General features: G+C 35.5%; 1 protein-coding gene across 7 annotated transcripts in view; it reads left to right on the forward strand.

The window, feature by feature from the left end:
- The window catches only part of ATP8A1 (ATPase phospholipid transporting 8A1), a 231,874-nt gene that overhangs the window by 78,094 nt on the left and 127,981 nt on the right, over nt 1–25,799 (forward strand). For 6 of the 7 annotated variants that reach the window (XM_019413074.2, XM_019413084.2, XM_019413061.2 and 3 more), the window contains 8 exons: nt 1,010–1,175; nt 2,438–2,565; nt 5,129–5,206; nt 6,412–6,500; nt 12,701–12,745; nt 21,558–21,630; nt 23,988–24,093; nt 25,514–25,596. In XM_019413074.2, coding sequence (XP_019268619.1) covers nt 1,010–1,175; nt 2,438–2,565; nt 5,129–5,206; nt 6,412–6,500; nt 12,701–12,745; nt 21,558–21,630; nt 23,988–24,093; nt 25,514–25,596 — 768 coding nt within the window. The remainder of the gene's footprint in view (nt 1–1,009; nt 1,176–2,437; nt 2,566–5,128; nt 5,207–6,411; nt 6,501–12,700; nt 12,746–21,557; nt 21,631–23,987; nt 24,094–25,513; nt 25,597–25,799) is intronic. The other variant, XM_019413077.2, reaches the window with a different exon arrangement.

Below are 25,799 nucleotides of genomic sequence, written 5' to 3' on the forward strand. Positions count from 1 at the left end.
TTGCAGTGATTAATACTAGATGTCTATGTAATGACGAGTGCTCTATGTTAAAGTATTTGTCTTATAATTTTATTTTAATACAGTGATCAAATTTTAGAACTTGGTTTCACTTTTTCATAAAATGAAAAGAATCTGAGAGTCAAATGTTGACCATTTTTTGGTAACATTTTTAACGTTAGCCCACGTTTAATCAACTTTAGTCTTCGCACTTCTAGTGTTTACATGCGCCTGGGGATATAATAGGAGTGTTCACTGGTTAGGTGGGTAGGGAATACCATTTTAAGATACTAAATGAAAAACTGGTTTCAGTTCTGATAACTTTGTAAAGTCGTGGAGACGTTATCGACAGGCAGACAGGACTGCTATTAATGATTCCACCCCTAGCCATTCTATAAATTCTGTAAGCCATTATTTTATATCTATTATCACAGATTTAATTTTCTCTTCTGTGGACGCCTTGGTTAGCACTGACCTAGCGTGATGATTTTTATCATTAAATACAGCTGAGGAAACCTCTGTCATTTCCTACAGCCAGGGCCACTTAGATGGTTGCCGTATTCAGTAAAAGAGTTGCTAACTGCCACCAGAAATGTGGAAACCAGAGATCCTTTAAATGTGGTCTTCATAGTTTGGAACTTCCAGGCCTCTGGTTGTGGGTGCATAGGCCACCTTCTCTGCCTCTCTTCCAGAGCTGAGATGCTAGATGCTTCTAGTCTAAGTAGTCAAGTAATGCATTGTTCATCTTGCCTGCCTCAATGCAAAAGTCGTGTCTATAAAGGAATATCATTTCCTTCTCTTTTTATTGTTTTACGTTAGATAAAGATATGGGCGGGGTGGGGAGGGAAAGGTGGTTAACATTTGACAGCTTATTTCTGTGTGATTTTCATGTATCTACTCATGTCTAGATTTTGAGGTGTGACTTACTCTGTCGTCTTCATCAAAATACCAAATATACATTACTAAATCAATGTGTCCACATTTTTATTGCTCATATTGTTTCTTTTTACAGAATTCAACAAGTCCACCACTTAAACTCTCAAATGTGGAACGGATTACAAATGTACAAATTTTGATTTTATTTTGTATCTTAATTGCCATGTCTCTTATCTGTTCTGTGGGTTCAGCCATTTGGAATCGGAGGCATTCTGGAAAGCACTGGTATCTCAATCTAAACTGTAAGCATTAAAGTGCCTATTGTACTTAGTTTTTCTTTCATTAAAACGTGTATTTATTTCACGGCTGACTTGAGATTTCCTATTATTCCTAAAAAGGAAACCTTGTTGCCAAGATAACTGGGCATTTAATTTTTATTTTTCAATGCAGTTTCCAGCAAAAGGAAGTAAAATGTTAGAGTCTCTAAAATTTGAGAATTCTTAAAAATATAATGAGCACTCTGTAATAACATAAAATGTTATTTTGTATTTTATTTAATGTTATTCATTTATTCTTTAAAATATTTTAACACAGGTGGTTAGGTAGCTATCTGTGTAAAGAAAGCAGATTGATTATATTTAAAGCACCAAAAGTAAACCACATGCTTGTAAAATGTTTAAATTGAACGTACTTTCACTTGAATCTATGAATGCAGTAAATTCCATGTTAATGGTCATCCTGTCTCAGGGAAAGTCCTATTAAATAGGTTCTTTTTGGACCATCTATCCTTTTACTGTTATGGGATTAATGTACCATCTCTGAATATTTCTGGAAAATAAGTTTGCATTGTCTTTTGATTGCCAATAAATATTTAATTTCCAAACGTACAAAAACAAATTCTAGTAAAACCTGGTAGCAAAATTGATTTTTTTCAGTTTTTATTATATTGATTTAGTTTTGCAGCTGTTCCAACTTTTTTTTTTTTTTTTTTTTTTACAGTCATTGATTTACTGTTTCAACATTAGAACTGTTATGAGTACCATCAGTTTGTTTCTTGTGTGTCTGGGGTAGCTGTTCCATTTTCTTTATTGAAGAGGAAGAATGTAGTTTACCTAAAGTACAGCCCTACATTGTTTTTGCTACTTGGGTTAGTTTTCCTGCTGCTGTTTTTGTTTGATTGCTTTTCAGGCATGCTTTAAAATCTTTTTTAAGAGTTTATATAAAAGTGATTCTACCCAATTGAGATTTTACATTTATAAACCCACAATCCTATCCCTGCTATCTCTAAACTTCCTATTTGGAACAGGATTTGAAATACTTGGTAGTGCTTCATTCTTTCATACCATTATGAAGCTCTTAACAGGACTAACAACATATTGAACACAAATAGTGCTGTTTCATCCTGAATGTATTTGAAAATAAGGAGATGTTATCAGCGCAGTGAATCCCGCCTAACTATATGCATCTGTTGTATGATACGGAAAATTTTTGTTACGCTAAAGTTCTGGCCAATGCAGATGAAAAATAAAACGGTAAATGACTTTCTTCCCACCTCCCCCAACAGATGGTGGTGCTAATAATTTTGGACTGAATTTCTTGACCTTCATCATCCTTTTCAACAATCTCATTCCTATCAGCTTGTTGGTGACATTAGAAGTGGTGAAATTTACCCAGGCATACTTCATAAATTGGGTAAATATGAATTATTATTGTTTTCCATCATTCTAAGTATGCATTTTGTCTTTTTTCCTGATAGCGTCTTTTGATCTCTCAGAAACAAAATCTTAATTTTACCTTACCTTTTGTTGACTACAAGATGGCATTTCAAAATATTTATGGCTCTAATATAATTATAACAAAAATCATTTGACATGTAAAATCAGTAGCAAAATCTCTCATCTCAGAATCACACCACTTTACGGACCCGACATTCTGGGGAACAAGATCTCCAGGAAACCTATTTCGGGTTTCATAGTGATCTTGGGGCAAAGGAGAACCATGGGGTGTGGAGCTAAAATATCTAGACTATAGTTGTAGCTCTGTATTTCCTAGCTGTGTGAACTTTGCCAAGCCACTTGACTTCTTTGAGGCTGATTTTCCTGGACCCTTACACAGGAATGATAAAACACAGTTCACCAACATCTCATGGTGGTGATACAGAGCAAAGAAATCTCACGACAAAGAAATCTCACAGCCTCCTCAACGATTAAGTGCTGGAGAAATAATACCACATTCATTACTTGTAACAACCAGGCTGTCTATCGTGTTTTATGTATCTATGTAGTTTATTTTTCCATACTGTAAACAAATTCAGCTGTGCTTGAATTTTTCTTAATTTTTTTCTTCTGAAAAAAATTTTTTTAATCTTGGGGAAAAAATGTGCTAGACATCTGTTTCCTAAATATTTTGTTTATAAAATGTGTTGTTCTTAGTTTTATTTTACCACAGTTAAAATTAATGAATTTATGTAAATTGAATACATCTTCAGACTTAATCTGCCAGAAAGTTTTAATTTTTCTTTTTTTTTTTTTTTGAGAAATTCTGGTATTATCTTTTGATGTTATTTTTTTTTAATAATTTAAAAGTCTTTCAAATGGACAGTATTGGGATTTTCTAAAATATAACTGACGATACTTTTGCCACTGCTCATGGTGAATGACCTGCCTCAGCAGTCAATTGCTAATTCATTCAGAAGACCAGTATAATTTAGAAATCTAAAATGAGCTGCAGGTGTGGTTTATTTCATGCAAGGGGATACATTGCTGAAGAATTATGTAATAAAATTTCTGTAAATAGAGTTAAAAACAGGATTAAAATTAAGGTTTCCCACTTACAATAAGAAATCATAAAGTGATTTATTATGAAAGTCAAATAACTAGTCACTTTATTATTTTTTACTTGGATTTTCAAAAATAGTATTTCCTTCAAATAATGACATAGTTTGAATGTTGGAATAACCTAGCAGTCTTATGCTTTTTTCAACTACCTTTCTGTTATACAGAGATTTTATAACATTCTTGACAGGTCTTCCCTTACCAGAAAGCTCTTTCTTGTGTGGAAATGAGATGAATAATTGCTCCCCTTTGATACTGGTTCTACCTGACCTTTTAAGAAAATGTCTAAAACCTTGTTTCTGAATGATAGCCTTGCAAAGTATTAGAACTCAGCTACGATGCCTATTGTCCTATGGTATCTTCTCCCATATCCTTCTGTTCCTTACTAGATTTGATTTCCATCCTACTCCCCATTCCTTTATTCCTCTCTGAACATTGCCCGCTTGGTTAATATCCTGCTTAAAACATGGCCTACTTTAGAACTGATCCCCATCAGCAGATGGGGAATGCAGATGTGGGAAAGATCAGATTTGTCCTTTTCGTTTGACATGTGAAAACCTGTGAACCCTGACTTGCCAACAGAATATTATACTGTAGAAGATATTAATTTGTATAAGATTAATAGTCACACCTCATAATTTATGTGAACAAAGCAAGTACAAATGGTACAAAGCTGTACATTTTTTATTGGGTTTTGAGAAGGGCACTCATTTTACTTTCAAGTATATACAGTGGCAGAAACTTAGGCCAAGAAAGTACAGCCAGACAGAATCTCTTAGGTAATTTTTCCAGGGGCTTTCAGTCTTAATTATTTGAGCAATGTCTAGTTGCTATTATTTTAGCTACATTAAGGATTTATATTGTGTTGGACACCTTAGGAAGCACTTTACATACGTTATCTTATTTAATCTTACAATAGGTCACATATGTAGAAAATGGTAGAACTATAATAAATCAAGATTGCCTGATTCCAGGGGCACCTGGGTGGCTCAGTCGGTTAAGCATCCGACTTCAGCTCAGGTCATGATCTCATGGTTCGTGAGTTTGACTCCCAGGTCGGGCTCTGTGCTAACAGCTTAGAGCCTGGAGCCTGCTTCAGATTCTGTGTCTCCCTCTCTCTGCCCCTCCCACACTCATGGTCTGTCTGTCTCTCTCTCTCCAAAAAATAAATAAACATTAAAAAAAAATTTTTTTTTTAAGATTTCCTGATTCCAGAGATATGCTCTAACTACCAAGCTGTCCTGCCCTTACTGGGAAATATAATATTCTATACTGAGTCCTTTTCAGGGAAATCAACTGAAATGGTAAAGTGATGGCAAGAGATGAGAGTGGTTACATATATAGCTCCTGAGTTAAATGAAATTTCAGTCAACCTCTTGATACCAGTTGCATTCAGTAATTTCTTTTCTTTTGAAAAAAAGGATCTCGACATGCACTATGAACCCACAGACACTGCTGCGATGGCTCGAACATCTAATCTGAACGAGGAACTTGGCCAGGTAAACTAAATTTCTTAGTGATGTGTTGAATTGGAAGTCAGATTTGTTGTCATTTCTGCCATGGGTGGCAACTTCATCTGAATCGACAGCTCCGAATGTCCCATTGCTTGAATGATCGGCATACGTACGTGTTAGCAGATAACTATCGATTTTCATTTGTAGTAAATGAATTTTTTAAAAACATTATGTAAAACATATTTTGCTCTCACCTAAAGTATTTCACTAAGGGATGTCCTTCAGTATGTAATCTGGTTAGTAGTAAAGTGTTGGCTGTTTTTGAGTTATAAACTCTCACTATTAAAATTGCTCGTAGCTTTTGACCAGAAAGGAAGAAAAATGGTTAAATCGATCAGTGATGTTATGTAAGTCCAAGTATGAAAGTAATCAAACAGGAATTTTGGACTTAAAATTGATACTATATTCACATATATGTGTATATTTGTAATCAATTTACACATACTAGCTGAGGAAAAATTCTTTTTTTTTTTTTTTTTTTTTTTTGCCATTTGCAAAGTCTTACTTTTTAAATAGCATTTAGGCCAGAATTATCCTTTTTCTTACCAATTCAGATGTTGCGTGAAGTTAATTGCACACGCTTTCCCCCTTCTGTAGTTGTGTGTTATGTTGAGAAGTGCTGGTTTTAGTGCTCCATAAATGTTAAGTAGCAGGAGTGGTGTTTTCTAGTGGAAATTCAGACCATATCACGGCAGATTGCTACATGGCTACAGGGTTTTCTAACATCCTGATAGTCTTCACTGTTCATACATGAGATGATTCATTGCTAAAATACTTAAAAAAAAAAAAAAGCAGTTGAACATATTACTTAATGTGCAGTTAATAGCATTCATTGTAGCCCTAAAATGTAACAAGATTGATAAAAAGAATTATTTAAGGGGTATTTTCCTCTTCTGTGAGAGAGTAGCATAAAAAGACTTCTGAAGGGGCCCCTTGCCACTTCAACTCAGGTTATGATCTCGCAATTCGTGGGTTCAAGCCCCGCATTGGGCTCTGTGCTGACAGCTCAGAGCCTGGAACCTGCTTAGGATTCTGTGTCTCCCTCCCCCCCCCCCCGCCCCCGCCCCTGCCCGCTCTGTCCCACCCCTGCTTGTGCTGTCTCTCTCTCTGTCTCTCAAAAATGAATAAACGTTAAAAAAAATTTTTTTAAGACTTATGAAATTTTAATGAGAAATTTTATACTTTTTTAGGTCAAATACATATTTTCTGATAAGACAGGCACTCTGACCTGCAATGTGATGCAGTTTAAGAAGTGTACCATAGCTGGAGTTGCATATGGGTGAGTTTTTTCCCCCTAATTAGAGTATGAATATATACATTTAATTACTGTTAATAGTTTGGTACATTTTGAGAGTTCTCATCAGGGGAAATTTTTTTAATTGAAAGCCCCTATTTTGATGTCAGCAGCCATGTATGTTTTCTGTGTTACAGTCTGGATTTGTTTGTCATTTGGAATTACCTAGGGGGTGGAGGCTCTGCCCAGTAGTATATCCATATTTAGAGTTGCTGAAGGTCACTGTCTGGCTCCCATCACGGGGTACAAACACAGTTCCCTCTGCATTGCCGTAAAGTTAGAGTACAATGTTGTAAGAACATGCAAAGTGTCCTTGGGCAGTTTCCAAGTTAAAATATTGTTGTTTCCCTGATAGTTATCCCTTTGATTTTTTTTTTTTTCCTTTTACACCTCTCCTCTTTGCAGTCACAGAGCAGTCTAAATTTCTGATGATGGGAAGGAGGTAGGGACACGAAACTCTTAAATCCAGGGCGTGATGAATGCCATCAGAAATATTTATCAGGCTCACGATGTTCTTTTGAATGTGTTTGTTTAGAACCCATTTCTTTCTTTCTTCGAGTTATGTTTGCCTAAACCATTCAAAAGCCTTTTGAAATACTTTATAGGGTAATGTGAGAAAATTAATTTGTACATTTCCTAAAAGGACATGATCAAAAGTTGAAACACTCTCATTGTCTGGAATGACCTTGACCATGACCTATTATCAAATTTTCCAACTGTCTTTATCTGCAAGTGAGACTGGGAAATACTGATCTCTTTACCATTCAGGCAAGGGCACTCGCATTTGGGTTTTCTGGCTTGTACCCACTCTTCCCCATTCACACTCTGTCTCCAAGCAGTAAGCTAGTATAAAAATTATGGATGAATTTTGAAAATGCCGTAGTTAAAATTATAAATAAATAGCCATTTGTTAAAAATTCTAAAAACAAATGATGACTCCTGTACAACGGTCTACAAAGAGAAGTAGATGAAGGCAGATATTCTTTGGGTTAGCAGAGACAGTGACTAAAAATGGCTTCAAACTATGTGTGTAATTGAAGCTGAAAAGACATTTGATTGAATGGCTTTTTCACACTTGCGGAGACAGGATGTTAATTTAAGAAGCGTGCTCACTGTTTCCAGGGCTGGATGCCACTTTGCATCTTTCCTCTTTATCCAGAGCTCCCCCAGTTCCCCTAGAAAAGGCTCTCCTTACTCCCCCCCACCAATTGCTACCGGCATTGTAATTTAGTTAGCTGCCATTTTGGGGGAGACAGAGCCACATTTTGTGACGTCATGTGTATTTGACCCACAGTTACCCCAGGCAAGAAAGGAAAGGCCTATTGTGATTCTACAGGATTCTACAGTTTGTTGAATTATACTTGCTGACAGATTTGTGGAGATTGTTTTTACAAAAATTCTGCATTCGTAAGTGAATTTATTTTTAGAGTGGTCTGTTTGATAATTGACATCCTTTTTTTATTTTGCCAGTTTTCAGTTGAATAAGCAAGTTCTTCAAATTAGTAATTATTGATTATGAACTTAGGAGAACAGAAAGCTAGAATGAGGTCTAGCCTCTCTCCTTCATTTTATCAAGTGTTTTCTTATTCTTGAAACAAGTCCTTCAACACTTCCAGGCAGGAGTTCTAAATAGCAGGGTTCTCCTGGATCCATTGATGATAATCAGCATTAACCACTGTTATATGACCCGGTAGAGTTGAGACTGGTAAATATTAAAGTAGTATTAAGGCTTGGGGCGCCTGCATGGCTCAGTCAGTTAAACATCCAACTCTCCATTTCAGCTCAGGGTATGACCTCATGGTTTATGAGTTCAAGCCCCACATAGGGCTCTGTGCTGTCAGCTGTTTGGGATTCTCTGTCTCCCTGTCACTTCCCTGCTTGTGCGCTCACGCTCTCTCTCTGTCTCTCAAAAATAAATAAATAAACTTAAAGAGTTAAGAACTGTCAAAATTTAGATTAAGCTTCCAGTAAGACAAATTCTTCTTGGGAAAATAACATCTCTTAATACTGAGGTGCATCCATAAGACATGACCCCTAGTCCTAGCTTTGTAACTGACTCACCATGTAACTATCAATAATTCTTTTCAAATGTTCCAAATTCCTTACAATGAGGATAGTGAGATACGGTATCTCTACAGTTCTTTTCCAGATACAAAATTCTGGATATAAAAATCATAAAAGTGTGTTTAGAAATTAAAAAAAAAACAACAGGTGTTTCTTTGTTTGCAAAATTTAACTACATAAACAGACATACATCTCTTTCCTGGGTGATACATCATGTTTCTGAGAATCCCAGAAGCCTTGCTGAGTGAAGCTAGTTGTTAAACTGCTTCCAATAATTGTGTTGTATTGGGTATGTGCTTTTAGGATCCTTAGCCCTGATTGCGCTTCGTCAGCATCCCCTCCCCCAAATATCCTGATGGACATTTGGAATGTCAACATTGTAGAGTTGTTCATATATGAAGTTGTTGATCCGGGAGGCTTCAGATACTTAGGTGTTTACAGTAGGAGGCACACCACTGTTCCTTAATTCCACCAAACTCAGCAAGAAAAGTAATTACTGTCAACCATCTTCCTATGAGAATTTCCTCAGGCACTCTCGGGTCATCAGAACCCAGACGGGGAAATAACATGGTTTTGCAATCCCATTTGCACTACAGCAGTGTTAACACTTGTTTAATATGGGGAACTATTATGTACATGCACTTTCAACTCCAGCAGAAGAAAGGATGGTATTTATCCCCCCAGGATGTGGCAAAGCAAAGAACACCACACATTTTCACAGACTAACAAATGCCTTTGGGGTCACAATTTCAGAACTGATCCTCCTTCAGCATTTTTAAGAAGTAAAACAAACCCTAGTTTTACCCTGGGTAATGAGTTCTGTTGGCTTTTATGAGTTTAAAGGATAAGACTTGAAGTATAATTTTTTCCTAGCATTCCTTAGATTTGTGAAAAGATTTTTAACACTGAAAGCAGTGCTTCAGAATTTAGTCTTGGTAAGTTTTCTCTCATTTGCCATAACCACTGCCCCAAATTGGATTTATGGTGGGCAACGAAATAAAGATTTGTACATGCTTAGCAATAATGATTATTTTATAGCGATCCACTTTGTCAGATTGCCACTGTGCTTAAACTTATTAGATTGTTTCATTAGATCTTTCTTTGATTAAATGTAAAATGATATCATTTGTAAATTTAACTTACTACAAACCAGAAATTCTACTGTTAAACATTTGTTAAAGTATCATTTCCACAAATTCCTTCCTGTAGAGAATGAGTCAGTTTTATCATAGTAACTTAAATACCATGAATGGCTAAAGAGGCTTCTATGTTCAGTGTCTAGGACTCTCTATATAGTGAATATTATCGGCATATATAATACAGTCCTAAGTATAATCCTTTGTTGATAATTTAGACCTTACTATTAGATTAAGCTGATAAGCTGGGCAAGGCTTAACATAGTACAGTCTCTAAAGTTAAAAAAAAAAATTTCTAGTACAGAAACTAAACTTTTTTTTGTTGACTTCGCCATTTAATCAGTGTTAAAAACATTTCATTGACATTTTCCTTTTAAGTAAATAATGAATTTTCTAAAAAGCAATCTTTATGGAGGGACGCCTGGGTGGCTCAGTCAGTTAAGTGTCTAACTTCAGCTCAGGTCATGATCTCATTGTTCATGAGTTCAGGACCCACATCGGGCTTTCTGCTGTCAGATCCTCTGTCCTCCTCTCTCTTTGCCCCCCCTCCCCCACCGCTCATGCTGTCCCTGTCTCTCTCTCAAAAATAAACATTAAAAATATTTTTTAAAAAGCAATCTTTATATATTAATACAATATGTGAATAGCTTAACGTGATGGTATTTTGTTTAGCAATATGTTTACTGAAAGGATCAGTACACTGAGAAGAGATTCACCACAAGAAATATCACAATTGTCATAAAACTTCCCCCCAAGGTCTAGATTATAACCAACAAATTTATCTTACCGCGGTAAGAGCTGGGTAAACACCATTTGTTTGCTTATTTACATACCTGAACAAATATTTTTATCTCCTTCTCTGTATGTGACGTTTTGTTAGATGATGGGGATGTAACAGCTTTTAATCTAATTAGTTTATGATCTAATTAGGGGTTAATGGATGTGAATTAAGTCATCAAACAAAAATAAAACACAGTACAGAGGTCCATTTGAGTCTGTGATGGGGATTTGATCAAATCAGGCAGGTCAGGGACTGCTCTCTGAAAAAGTGATACTTGAGCTGAGATCTAAGAATGGGTTTGGTTAAGTGAAGAGCTTACCAGGCAGATACAGCAGTGTTGACATGCACATACCAGCAAATGACCAGATAGCACATGCACCCCCGAGCTGCTGGAGCAGCAGCCGTGGGCACACTCATGCAGACAGGTTCAGTAGCAGGTGTGTGGTTCTCCTACTGCTCATCTCATTTGAATAGTGCTCAGCTCAGCCTCGGCCAGGGCTGGACCAGAACCGGGAAGAGGGACTCTGAGCCTTCAGCTTTGCATCGTTTAACCTGTATGACTTGAGAAGCACCGGCCTCTCTCCTGATGTGAGATCGGCCACTGCTGTCCAACACCAGTGCAACTTGGCAGAGCATTGGCACAGTGTTTTTGCTGGGGTATCACTGGCCCTCCTCTGGTATAGTGTGGAGGGCTAGAGTCCAAGCTTTGAGGTTGATGAGAAATGATTGCTTTAAGCGCTGGCTTCAGCCAGTTTCCACAGAGTGTTTCTGGGAGTCCAGCCCACAAGAGGCTTGGTTAGCCCTTCCTCTCAAGCATCAACAAAAGTCCTTTGGTAAACCAGAGGAGAATAGAGAGAGAGAGAATAGAGAGTAGAATAGAGAGAGAATAGAGAGTAGAGGGGACTGCCTTTTATGACTATGTCTTGCATACTGCTCTGGAGGAGGTTTAATGCTTTGGAGGTGGAAGAGGTGCCTTGGAATGATGAGGCCCACATATGTCATAGCCAGTTGGGTGGAAAGGTAAAGAGAGTGGGATGGACACTGAGGGAGTGAAAGGACACCACAAGTTTTCAGTGAAATGTTGCATTTGTCAAAAACAGTGACTTTACATTTGTACTCAACTCTGTATTTTTTTTAAATCCTACCTAACAAATTTAATTTAAAAAAAAATATGGAGTGGTCATATATAGTTAAAGACATGAGAGATAAGAAAATCTGTTCTAGCTGCTGAGAGAATAGATCTTACCTTTTCCTACCACAAAAGAAGAAATGGTACCCATGTGACGGAGGTGTTAGCTAACACTGTGGTGGTAATCATTTTGCAGTATGTAAGTGTATCAAGTAATCATGTTGTATACCTTAAACTTGTACAGTGTTATGCATCGATTATATCTCCATAAAGCTGAAAAAATTTAAACAACGAAAATAAAAATTTAATAAATCCGTGGAGAGAGGAAAGAAAATCTGCTCTGTCATGTATTAAATGAGCCACTTCTGACTAAATACATGACTGGCTGGTTGAAGCAAAAGCAATACATCAGTCAGACTTTTCCTGGTTCTCAAATGAGCTAACGGGTACAATTAAATTTATTGTTGAATGTGTGTTCTGTTTGAGATAACAAATGGCTTAATGAGTGAATTATGGTTTCAGTGACAAATTCTATCAGTTCATCTTTTAAAATGCAGTTCCATTTAATTATAGAAATGTAATATTTTACTGTAATGTTATACCTGTTTAAAGACACATTACTTCATGGTGGTTAAACTTACTTCTCAAATGTACCTGGGAAATTTTATCAATATGATCGTTTGTTCCTAGGTATTAGCATGTTTGTTTCATTAAAATACTTTATTCTGATTATACAACATGTAATTAATTTTCCATTGGTTTTAGCATGTATTTAAACCTCTAGGTTGAAATATTTCTTTTTGAATATTCTGTGAATAAAATGGGTAAATTCCATGGTCAAGAGGCAATTTGGCTTTCCTGTTATAGAATAATTTTGTAAACCTGCTTAGTTACCATAAATCATCATGTTCTAATTCTATGCTAACTGCCATTCTTTCAAAATCAACTAAAAGTTCATTTTCTTAACTTTTTCAAGATACATCTTTCAGTACTTCCTTTATTCATGCTTTTATGTTTTGAGCCTTTCTGTGATTATTTTTTCCTCTCTTTCTGCCCCTCCTCTTGCTTTCTGAAGCCATGTCCCTGAACCTGAGGATTATGGCTGCTCTCCTGATGAATGGTAAGCTGCATGGACCTTTCTGTCTCATTGATTCCTTTAAGAGGTTTTCATTTTGTTGTTTTGATAAACACATTTCACTACTTTCAGGGGGGAAAAGCATTATCGATAAAATAGGGTAACAATGCTGTAAAGTATGTATTTCTTAAAATCCATCGAATATCCTTGATTTCCTATTGCATAACCTTTAGTCATGTTACAAACATTTAATTTAATGGTTAGGCCTGCTAGAGTTCTGCATTATGTATCTATAATAAAGTCTGTAATGATCAGCTTTGGGTCCCTGGGCTGTGAACTAGCCGATTTCAGTTGGAACTCAAGAAGTTTGATGTTTTTTAGCGCAGCACTGCCACCTTCTGCTGCTATTTACGTACTCTACAGAGCCACAAAAAAGATGCTATTGAAACCTACCTAAGAAGTGGAAATGCTCTTCACATCTTTTCATTCGTTTGCTAAATCTAAATGAATATGGGCTAGAAAAGGAATATTTTTAAAATTAAATGTCTGGGACAAATGTTGGAAGACTAATGCTACCAAGGACTAAAGTTAACTGGAATCTAATTAATTTTAGAATTAATTAAAGATGGCATTTTATAGTTTTAATTTCTGGATTTTTGTGTTCCCTTAAACCACCACCCCCCCACATGGATTTACATTTTCATTTAGAACAGTATAAATTTATTTTGCCGTTTCTATAATTCATCATGATTTAGTGGCCAATGAAACTTCAGAAAACAGGTTCTTTTAGTGCTGGTAACTATAGAAAACATTGTGGTTTTATAAGTGGTTATATTTTTATTTTCAGGTTATACGTGCGTTTTATGATTTAGCCACATTTCCAATATGCATGGAAGTCCAATAACATTATTTACTCTTTTTCAACTTGAATTTTATTGCAGTAAAGTGGAGATTTGGTAACAATTTGCAGTAAACCTCATACCTATAATACTGATAGAGACAGCTGTTTGGTTCATGTGATAACTGATGAGTCATCACATCTAAGCTCATTGCTTGGAGCGTCTTCCAATTTCAACACCTACACACAACTGAGTAATTTTTACCATTTTTAAAAATATTCCAAGGCTTCTTACTTTTGGTAGATAATTCAACTTTAATGCTGTAGATATTCCCTTTTGTCGAATCCTTCGAGAATGTAGTAAAATTTTGACCATCTTTTATTTGTTGTTTTTCTGTAACATTAATATAATTCTATTTTAAATACTGTTCACTAGTGTAGAATCAATACACATTTTTCTAAGAAAGCTCATTTATTCTTTTTTTTTTTAATGTTTATTTATTTTTGACAGAGACAGAGCATGAGCAGGATAGAGGCAGAGAGAGAGAGAGACAGACAGACAGACAGACAGAATTCAAAGCAGGCTCCAGGCTCTGAACTGTTGGCACAGAGCCTGACGTGGGGCTCGAACTCACGAACCATGAGATCTGACCTAAGCCAAAGTCGGACGTTTAACCAACTGAGCCACCCAGGCGCCCCAGAAAGCTCATTTATTCTTAAGAGAAGGAAATTACCATTACCATGTTTTCATTAAGATTGAATGGAAATGTTAAAAATTGTTTATTTACTCAGGTAATTTAAAATATCCTACTTTCAATAGAAGTTGTTTTATTACTTTTATCACTATTGGAAAGAGAGGACGGCATATTATCTAGTTAACTTCTTTTTGTAAAACACCCTTTTGGAAAATTTGATATTTGATACTCTAAACTAGATAACTCTAAGAAATGCCAGATTTTGCATAAATTGTATGATTCCACTTAAATATTAGTATTTTAAAAAATAACCATAGGGAAGGCATTTATCACCTTGATAATAAGGTGAGCTTTAATTTAAATATATGCTTAGATTCCCCATCTATCAGGTAGTTACCTGTAGACCTGCAAAGATGAAAGAATAGGTGGTACTTGAGTCTCTATTCTGTCCCGGCTTTCGGCAGTGGTCAAGGATGCAGACATTGGATTCTGACCACCCAAGTTCACGTCCTGATCCTACCAGTGCCCTTGAAAAAGTCACCTGATCTCTCTGCCTGCCTGTCCTCATCTGGCAGAATTTGAACATCATAGGGAGGTTGTGAATATTGAGTGAGTTCTGTTTTTAAAGTGCTTAGAATAGAGTCTGGACATAGTATACTCACAGAGACTGTTAGCTCTGATGTCTCTCATTCCATCCTGATGACACATTTGAAGAGTTGTGATTGACATGACCATATTAGAATTGGTGAAATTTAGGCAAAGTAACTTGCCCCAAAGTACACAACCAGGAAACGTGGAAGCCACAGTTAAAACCTCACCCAGCCTGGTTAGACAATAGGTGCTGGTCACGTTCTGTCCTATAGAACTTAAAGAATTTTAAAAACATACGCTTTTAGAGCACAAAATATCCTTACCATTTCAGGCTTTTTTTTTTCTTTCTTGTTAAGGTGGCAAGAGCAGGTACAATTTAACTGTTTTGTGAAAATTTAGCACAGGGAGCAAAATTTTGCACATTCATAAGTGTGGAATCTTCCCAACCTCATCCACTTGATTTTATGTTGCCAATAATACCAAGTTCAAAAGTGTGATCCTGAAAAAGAAAAAAAAAAAAGTGTAATCCTGGTTGAATCTTATGCTCCAGGCATCTGACCACATCTTCATGATGCTGGTCTTCAAGGATAAACTAGAGAGTGTAGATGAGTATATAAACCCAAAATCAAAGTTCATTCCTGTCTGTCAACAGCTTCACATTTCAATGTGAAGTTCATTGAATTCCATATATAAAACCTGTAGCCAGTATATATTTTACTGCCCTCCTTGAACCATATTCACCACAAAATGTCAAGTTTAAAAAACACATAATATTTAACACTTAAATGTATGTAGATGATTGTACATTTAATGGAATTTGAAGGCAAACCTATAATACTCTCTTGAGAGTATCTTCAAACACATTCCCTTGACATTAAAGATAATGGATGACAGGTGTAGCTTCACTCACTTAAATATATTAGTGTAAATAGTTTACAGAGATAAGATCATTTCCCAACCAGTAGCCACTTCAAAGTTGCTGTGGGTTTTTTTTGTTACTGCCAAGTATGGTAAGCTAACATATAACCTTACAGAGTAATTCTTTTCTATTAAAAATCTACCAATGGAAAAAAAGTTCTGCTTATTCTATTCATGTAGCCCTGAGATATGATTATTTTTCAAAACTGTATATTTCCATAGCCATTTTTTTCTTTTCCTAATGTTCGCTGTGGAAAATTTCAAACATAAACAAAAGTAGACAGGTTACGCATTCACTCACTTCAATAATAATGTACTTAAGACCAATTTCACCATTATTTTGAACCAAATCCCAGATAACATATTTGTTTTCCTTAACTATTTAATATAGATCCCACACTATTCTGGTATATTTTTAAGTTAATGCTAATGAAGATGATTCTCCAGAAGGATTCCCTTATTGTATTTTGTGCTTAGTCATTTCACTGTGGTTATTGGTATTATCATAATATCAGTAGATAGTACTATTTTCTGGTCTTATCTTCTCATTTTCTTCTGGCATATAATTATGTATGGAATGAGTGGTATTTATTTTTTCTGCTGCAGCAGCTAGACTCATGAAAACATTCTTCCAGGTATGACTGTATAATAATGAGATCTAACACATCCAAATTAGTGTTAGTCTTGAAAGTAGTTACGTTGACAGGTAATTTATTTATTCCAATGATGCAGCTGTTTCACAGAATGTTTTTGGAACTCCTCCTTTGTAATTGCCTTCAAAAACATTTTGAGCCATATGGAAAAGTAGGTCTTACTACTTTGGTTAAAACCAATGTCCAACAAATACATTATCGAATTCTATCACTTATTCATATTCTTGGACTTGACTGGACACGACTCTGAATAACAAAGTCCTTTTTTTTTTAAGTATGAAATTTATTGTCAAATTGGTTTCCATACAACACCCAGTGCTCATCCCAACAGGTACCCTCCTTAATGCCCGTCACCCACTTTCCCCTCCCTCCCACCCCCATCAACCCTCAGTTTATTCTCAGTTTTTAAGAGTCTCTTATGGTTTGGCTCCCTCCCTCCCTAACTTTTTTTTTCCTTCCCCTTCCCCATGGTCTTCTGTTAAGTTTCTCAGGATCCACATAAGAGTGAAAACATATGGTATCTGTCATTCTCTGTATGACTTATTCCACTTAGCATAACACTCTCCAGTTCCATCCACGTTGCTACAAAAGGCCATATTTCATTCTTTCTCATTGCCAAGTAGTATTCCATTGTGTATATAAACCACAATTTCTTTATCCATTCATCAGTTGATGGACATTTAGGCTCTTTCCATAATTTGGCTATTGTTGAAAGTGCTGCTATAAACATTAGGGTACAAGTGCCCCTATGCATCAGCACTCCTGTATCCCTTGGGTAAATTCCTAGCAGTGCTGTTGCAGGGTCATAGGGTAGATCTATTTTTAATTTTTTGAGGAACCTCCACACTGTTTTCCAGAGTGGCTGCACCAGTTTGCATTCCCACCAACAGTGCAAGAGGGTTCCCGTTTCTCCACATCCTCACCAGCATCTATAGTCTCCTGATTTGTTCATTTTAGCCACTCTGACTGGAGTGAGTTGGTATCTGAGTGTGGTTTTGATTTGTATTTCCCTGATGAGGAGCGACGTTGAGTATCTTTTCATGTGCCTGTTGGCCATCTGGATGTCTTCTTTAGAGAAGTGTCTATTCGTGTTTTCTGCCCATTTCTTCACTGGATTATTTGTTTTTCGGGTGTGGAGTTTGGTGAGTTCCTTATAGATTTTGGATACTAGACCTTTGCTTGCTATGTGATTTGCAAATATCTTTTCCCATTCTGTTGGTTGCCTTTTAGTTTTGTTGATTGTTTCCTTTGCAGTGCAGAAGGTTTTTATCTTCATGAGGTCCCAAGAACAAAGTCCTTTCTAAAAATTAAATCTCCTTTTAAGCGATTTTAGTTTGCAACCGATAGCATCATTTAAAAGTAGGAGGTACAGAAGTCTAGGTGGCTCAGTCCTTTGAGCTTTGACTCTTGATTTTAGCTCGAGTCATGATCCCAGGATAATAGGATCGAGCCCTACATCAGGCTCCACATTCAGCATGGAGCCTGCTTAAGATTCTGTCTCTCTCACTCTGCCCCTTCTCCCCTGCTCATGCACACAATCTCTCTATATATAATAAAATAAAGAAACTTAAAAGCCAGAGGTGCAGATCCTTTCAAAAACTGGTGCTTTATAGTCACACCACCTTTGTCTTCCTGTGTGTGCACATGTGTATTATATGTATGTGCATAATGTATACATTTAGTGTAGGCTGTGGCTGATGTGGATTTTATTCTTGTTTTTAATTTTTAATTTAAATTTTATTTTTTAAAGTTCATAATGCAATGACATGTTGCAAATTCAAATGGTATAAGGAAGGGAAGATTTTCCTCCTTTCTCTCTCTCTTTGAGCCCTTCATTTCGCCTCCTGGAGGCAGGCAGTGTAATCAGTTTCAGGTGTATCCTTCCAGATCTGTTCTACATATATACATGCACGTATTTTTTTCTCATGTATTTACAGAAAGCAAAGCATACTATACACCCTGTTTTGTACCAGCTTTTCTTTTGACAGTGCATCTTTTTGGTTGGTCCAAGATCAAATGAAGACCTTCCTGGTTTTTGTATAGTATCCGTTATGTGGATGTACCACAATTCTTTAAAGCAACATCTTTCTTAGTACTTGAGTTATTTCTAATCTTTTGCTATTAAAAAAAATGTGCTGCGAAGAATGAATTTGTACGTACATTTTGCACTAGGTAGATAGCTAGTGTAAACTCCTAGAACTGAAATTACTGGATCAAAGGATACATGCATTTTAATTTTGGTAGAAATTACCCAATTGTCCTTTTGAGAAGTTATGTCAATTTTCATTCTCACCAATGGTGTGATTTATCTTTTTCCATAATCACAACAGCACAGAATTGTCAAACTTTATTTCTGCCAAATTGATAAATTTAAATTTCATTTCTCTCATTTTCAGGTAAACCAGAGCTTGTATTTAAAGCGCTCGTATTTCCTCATCTGCTCATTGTTCTGCCATATTGTTGATCTCTGTCATATTGGTTTCTGGGAGTTCTTTTTATTTTACAGAAACTGACCTTCACTATATGAGTTGGAAACAGTTTTTCCCAGTTTTTCATTTGGCTTTTGATTTTTGCTTGCAGTAGTTTTTGCTATGCAGAAACATTTAATTTTATGCAGTCAGATTTATCTACTTGTTTTGTGAATTACGCATGTGATACGTAGGCATTTCCCACTCCTAAGTTATTTTAAAAATTTTCCCCTATCTTTAGTATCTTTATTAAATTGTTCATCCATCTGGGGTTTATTTGGTTTAAGGTGAAAAGTATGGCTCCACCTGTTTTTTTCCTTTATTTCTAATGACCTTAGAAAACATTGTAATGAGTGTTGAATTTTTAAAAAATGTCATAGTCCATGATGTCATAGATGAAAATAAGTAGTACTGACTGAAGCCATATACATTCTAAATTTTCTGTTAATTTTTATTGCTCTGGGGGATCTTCATTTTTGTATACTCAGGGAATAGTTATTTACAATGTATCCTAGTTTTTAAATAAGCCTGCAGGAAGCTACCATTTATGTGGCATTGTGGGCCACCTGCTTCTTATTCTCCGTACCTTAATGTTATGCTCCCTATCTTATTCCTTCTTGCAAAACACCATAATTTCTTTGTCTCCTTGTGTGCCTCATGCTACTTGAAAATTTCTGTGGAAAAATCTAACAAAATGTTGACTTGACATTTGTATTTGTGAGCGGTTTGCTGATTCATACAGTTTTGTCAACTGAGTTTAAATTCTCACTTTTACTTTTAAGGCAGTTGGTTCTTATTTTGAAATGACATGAGCCTTCTAATTTTATGTTTACTTTTACTAACAGTGAATGTTTTGTAAGATTTCAGAGAGGAGTAGTGAGAGCTCCATGCCTGAGTTATCCAACCCAGGCTATGTTGATTAGCAGATGACTTATTTGTGTTTTTTATGATCTTAGAAAAGAAGCCACTTCCTGGTTGAAGAGCTCTTATTTAGCATTATTCATGGTAGAAGAAGCTTCACTGGTAAATGGAGGGTAGGATGTGTGCATGTAAAGATTTCAATTGCACATCTAGAGTTATTTGTTATAAATACATTTGAAAGTTGTATCAATTATGGTAACTGTGATTTATGAGATTAAAGGGTTTCTGTTGAGATTAACAAGACATATCTTCAGATTTGTGAAAGCTTTTAGTCTGGAATCCTTTGGAAAGAAGATAGGCCTCCGCATGCAAGATGTTACTATGATTATTCCTTGACATTTCAATTTATCTAACCAATAAGTAGGAATGTATAACAACCATTAATGAATACATTTTAATAATAGGGAGACTTTATGGAGCCTCAGAAATAAACTCTTTTTAAGAAATGGTAGTATTTGGAGGAAAACTTATGTCAGTTTTTTATGTTCCCATTGATAAATCATTTAAAAGTTACTGGATTTTCCCCTCTATCTTTAAAACTAGAGGAAAAGTAGTAATGTGTTTATTCTGTCTCCTAAGGATGTTTTGAGAATTCTAAACTACTACATGCTAATGAAGATGTACTATATTATAATTTTCATAATTAATAGATCAAACTACTACATGTAAATGGAGCTGTATTTTATTATAAACGTTCTAACTTCCTTCTTTGGTTTATGGGAAAATATATATTTCATTGATACTGTGTATGTTTCATTATTTCAAATTCTTTTTTTCTTCAGTTTCTCCTTCCTTTCAAACTGCTGGATTTAAAATATGAAACTCTTGATATTTGGCATATTGGCATTGATAATATTCTGTAACTTGTAAAAATTGTGATTAAGAGCTTTCTGGGTTACAGCTATTTATTACTGGATACATATTTTTCCTTGGTGAATTCCAGAATTTTTTTTTTATGCACAAAAGGTTAGATGTATATATTTTCACTGAACCATTGCAAAATACACCCTTTAGTTTTGACATTCCCACTTAAATGCTGTTTGTTCTTTTAATCTCAACATCTTGATATTAAACCACATGGCCATGAGATTAATAATAGCTAGATTAAGACGCAATTTTGATTCCATTTATTTCATATGTAGTACATAAGTGTTTGCTCATCCAAAGATAGCCACAACGCAAAAAAAATCCCATATATTTTTATGATTTGATCTTCTTATATAGACACAGAACAAGTGATATATACATAAATATACCAGACATCTGTTAGTGACAGATGTTGATAAGATATATAAAAAGCTTATTCCTTATATTTTTATATTCCATATGATAATTCTGTAATGTTAGTCACTACAAATAAAGATTTCTCTTTGGCTAAAGTAAAAGAATCAATATTGTTTTTTATAATAACTTGATTCTCAAACTCTAAAACCTGGAAAAAATTAATGGGAGTAGAAGAAATTAAATTCCAGGTATTTTAACAGTTTTATTACTTTTTTAAAAAGTTTTTAAACTTCATGTGGCTACAGTATAATTTCACTCCAGAAAAATGAACTATAAAATACTATTTTTATTATACTGCAAAAGTCCATTACATTTTAGAATCATTGAAAATATTGTATGATTCAATTATGAAATCTTTGATATCTGGAAATGCAGACTATATTGAATCTATTAAGGGTTTGCATAATGATTTATTTAAAAAGTTAGTCACAAGTAGAACAATGACTTGTATCAATGAACCAGTTTTGCTCCATTTATTTTCCCCTTCAGGCAGAGCTCACAGTTTGGAGACGAAAAAACATTTAGTGATTCATCATTGTTGGAAAACCTCCAAAATAATCATGTAAGCAACATAAAACCATTATCTTTTTGTTAATGAGTGAAAGCTAATGAGTATTTCTCTGGATTATCATCTCTCTTTATATATTCTTTTTTTTCAGGATCATTTAATACTTACCAAAATCTATTCTTATTAAATCCTTTTACCTGGTCAACACAAATTCATGGTTATTAGAAATTCAGTTTTAATAGTATTGTTAATCAATATTCTGTCTTTTCAAAATGTCTTCTATTAAATAATTATAGAACTCTATATGAAACAACTCACTATTCACCATTTCGGAGTATCTGTAGAAATGCTAGAAATGAATTACCTGCTCAAAACAACAGGCCAGTGCCAACTCTGTAGAGTAAGAAGTCCAGATACCTGCTGCTCAAAGTGACTGCTTGACTTACGAAGTTACTGTCACTTAGTATAAAAATTCTGTCAGATCAAATGATACGGCTTCCTGAAGTTGACACCCCAGAACTTTTCCCCATCGTCATCGCAAGCTCGAGATGTCAAAACTTGAACTGGTAATCGTTACCTCAAAACATGCTCCTCTAGCATTCATGGTCTCACTAACCTGTGCCCCTGAGTGGAGCTCTAGCAGTCTCTTCTCACAACTAGAATAGGAGGTTCAGGATCCACAAAAACCTTGACCACCTCTTTCCTCTGTGTTCTCGGGTTCAAATTGCACCATCACCTGTTTTTTTAGTATTCTCTCCGGGAACTTGAGGGCTGCTTTAGATACCTCCTTTTCCCTCCATCTCCAGCTCTATGGGGTGACCAGGCCCTCATCAGTACTGACTTCTAGAATATATCCTGTTTGTTTTCTTTCCTTCCTTCTCTCTTTCACGACCCTCGTCCAGACTCCCAGCATTCCCCAGCCAGTCTCCTTGCTTCCATTTTTTTTTTCCCCTCCAGTTCTTGCTGTGCATGGCAACTGGAATGATGGAACTGGAAGTCACTTCCATCACTTCTCTGTTCAAAACCATTCTCCGGCTTCTTAACTCAGCCATACATGGTCCGGCCCCTACCTAAATCACCAACCTCGCTTGAGCTGCTCTTTCTTTCCCCCAGCCCATACTGGCTTATATGTTTTCAAACACACTTCATTCTTTCCTCCTTTAGGAACTTTTCAGTCATGTCTGATTCCTGCTTGATGCAAAACTCTGCTCAGTTCTTCATGAGGCCAAACGTCATCAGACTGGCCCAAATCACATTACATGATATTTGCACATTCTCTCCTTTATGGTCCTTTCACACTATAAATAAATATTTGTGTATTTATCTGTGTTCTTTCTTTCCCACAAGTTAAGCTTCATGCAGCAGGGACCATGTCTGTTTTGTCTACTGTACTAGCCTGAGAACAGATTTTTCAAATAATGTTATGATTTACCCTTCCAATCACTGCAGTTGTGCTTTCGTTTAGTTTGTTGTTTTTTGTTTTGTTTTGTTTTGCTTTTTGACCAAGACCATAGGAGAATATTTTTTATTTGATATTTCTTTTCACCGGGGGACAAACAGGAAGATGTTTAATTTAAAAGATCTGACTTCTTGGGCCGCCTGGGTGGCTCAGTCAGTTAAGCGTCTGACTTCGGTTCAGGTCATGATCTCACAGTCCATGAGTTCGAGCCCCACGTCAGGCTCTGTGCTGACATCTCAGAGCCTGGAGCCTTCTTCTGTGTCTCCCTTTCTCTCTGCCTCTCCCCTGCTCATGATCTGTCTCTCTCTGTCTCAAAAATAAATAAAAACATTTAAAAAAATTTTTTTAATTAAAAAAAATAAAAGATCGGACTTCTTTTTTCCTATGTGCTCTAAGTTCCTTGCAGAAAGGATCCGCTTTTATGTCTTCCTCAGGCTGTAAGAATCCATTGTACATAGTAATTGCTCAACCAAATCTTTGTATTTAGTAAAACATGTTTCAGATTAGGGTTGTCATTTGTAGAGAGAGGGAGGACAAAGCTTTACAGAGAGGTATCCTGCCATTATCACCGAACAAAGTGGTGGAACCCTAGTAAGATCAAATGCCAAAAGCTTAATCTAATCAAGATTTAGAACCAGGTAAATGAGCATCTTAGAATTTCTCTCATGTCTTCTAAGGGCAGGATTTGACTATATCTACCTTTTTCACTGTGCTGTTTTTATTTGGTACCACCAAGTTGTCTTATATAATTGTTTGAAAAATTAATGAAAGCATGTAGGAATGAATGATTTTAAAAATACATTCATAGTAACTGTTGGCTTCTTAGTTGTCTATACCCTCACACCTTCAATGCTTTACAGCTACAGTCTTAATAGACATGAAGTAATATTGCTATCATTAGTGTCAAAATGTTTAGGTGAAAAAGTCTGAATTATGTGTTTATTTCTTACAGCCAACTGCACCTATAATATGTGAATTTCTTACAATGATGGCCGTTTGTCACACAGCAGTGCCAGAGCGAGAAGGCGATAAGATTATTTATCAAGCAGCATCTCCAGGTACAAAGGAAGGAATTATATTTTTTTCAGTGGAAAATTGTTCTGAAATTTCAGGTTGTCTAGAAAAAAATCAGTTTAATTTGAAAAAGTGAAATAACCAAGTTATGTGTTTTTTTTATTAAAAAAATGTGTTTACTAATTAGAAAAACTTGGCTTTCAGAATTAAATATATAGGTTAAAATATGTAACTTCATATATATAACTTTTGGTATATGACATAAATTATGTGGAAATTTGAATAACAAAATTCACACAAGTATAAAGTACTAAAAAGTACTTACACACAGTAAGTTCTCCCTTCTTTGAAATAACAAATTTGCTTTCCTCTTTTGGAAATGATAATCAAGGAGCTTGAGTATTTCTTTGGATGCAGAAAATTCACACATTTGAAAGGGATTCAATAAAATATGTATTAGCATGGTTATCAATATTTAATACTTCGGCTTAATTTTAAACCTGTTTTCAATGTAATTAGGCAGTCAGTTTGATGATTGCAAGACTTTAGGAAAGAAGGAATATATTTTAAAGAACTTCATTTTAAATGTTTTAGCTGTATTCTAAACCAGCACCCATGACCTTGTAGAATGTACCAAATTCCTAAAAAGCATAAAAAAATTACATCTCATTCTGATGTAGTATGGTGATGAAAGTAATACATGATAAAATAAAACATCAATTCATTTATATCCATTTCTTTTTTTCCTTTGTCCAAGTTTCTCTTTTTTTTAGAGTTGGCACACAATGTTATATTAGTTTGAAGTGTTGACAGTGCATTTATATCCATTTAAATTGAATCCTCAATTAGTATTTTTTTTTACATTCAGTGTTTTAGGAGAAAAGCACAAATGCAAGACAATTTTGTGCATTTGTTTTGAGAAAGGTTTTCTAGAGAATATGTGGAACCAAAGGTACATTTAAATTTTCCTTCTTAGCTGTGTATGACTAACAGTAAAATATGTCTCCTGGTTCTATACATGTCTCAGATCCTTAAGATGATTCTACTCGTTCCTTTGGCATTGTCATATAATTTTATCTTTTTTTTTTTTTTAACGTTTATTTATTTTTGAGACAGAGAGAGACAGAGCATGAACGGGGGAGGGGCAGAGAGAGAGGGAGACACAGAATCGGAAGCAGGCTCCGGGCTCTGAGCCATCAGCCCAGAGCCCGACACGGGACTCGAACTCGCGGACCGCGAGATCGTGACCTGAGCTGAAGTCGGACGCCCAACCGACTGAGCCACCCAGGCGCCCCGTCATATAATTTTAAAAGAAATGGATTTCAATAACAGGGACCAGAAGAAACAGAATTTTAATTCTTTTAAAATTAAACAGAAAATATATTACAATAATGTATTTCTGTTGTACTGGGGATAATTTCTCATCTCACCGTGTATTTGCTTTCATTTGTTTTCCTAAAACAGATGAAGGAGCACTGGTCAGAGCAGCCAAACAATTGAATTTTGTTTTCACTGGAAGAACACCTGACTCAGTGATTATAGATTCCGTAAGTTATTTTTAAGTCTCTTTTTCATCAAAGGAATGACATATGCATAACTTCAAAGATCAAGTCATATCAAAGGATCATAATAAAATAGACGTTCCTTACTCTAATCCCCTTCTCCAGAAGCAGCTATATCTCTTTCTTCAGGCATGTAAAAATCTCATATTTTCAAAAGCATATGGGATTAATGATATAGGTCTTGATTC

This window comes from Panthera pardus, unplaced genomic scaffold (assembly GCF_024362965.1).
Source record: "Panthera pardus isolate Hobbes unplaced genomic scaffold, ASM2436296v1 HiC_scaffold_13, whole genome shotgun sequence".
Lineage (NCBI taxonomy): Eukaryota > Metazoa > Chordata > Mammalia > Carnivora > Felidae > Panthera > Panthera pardus.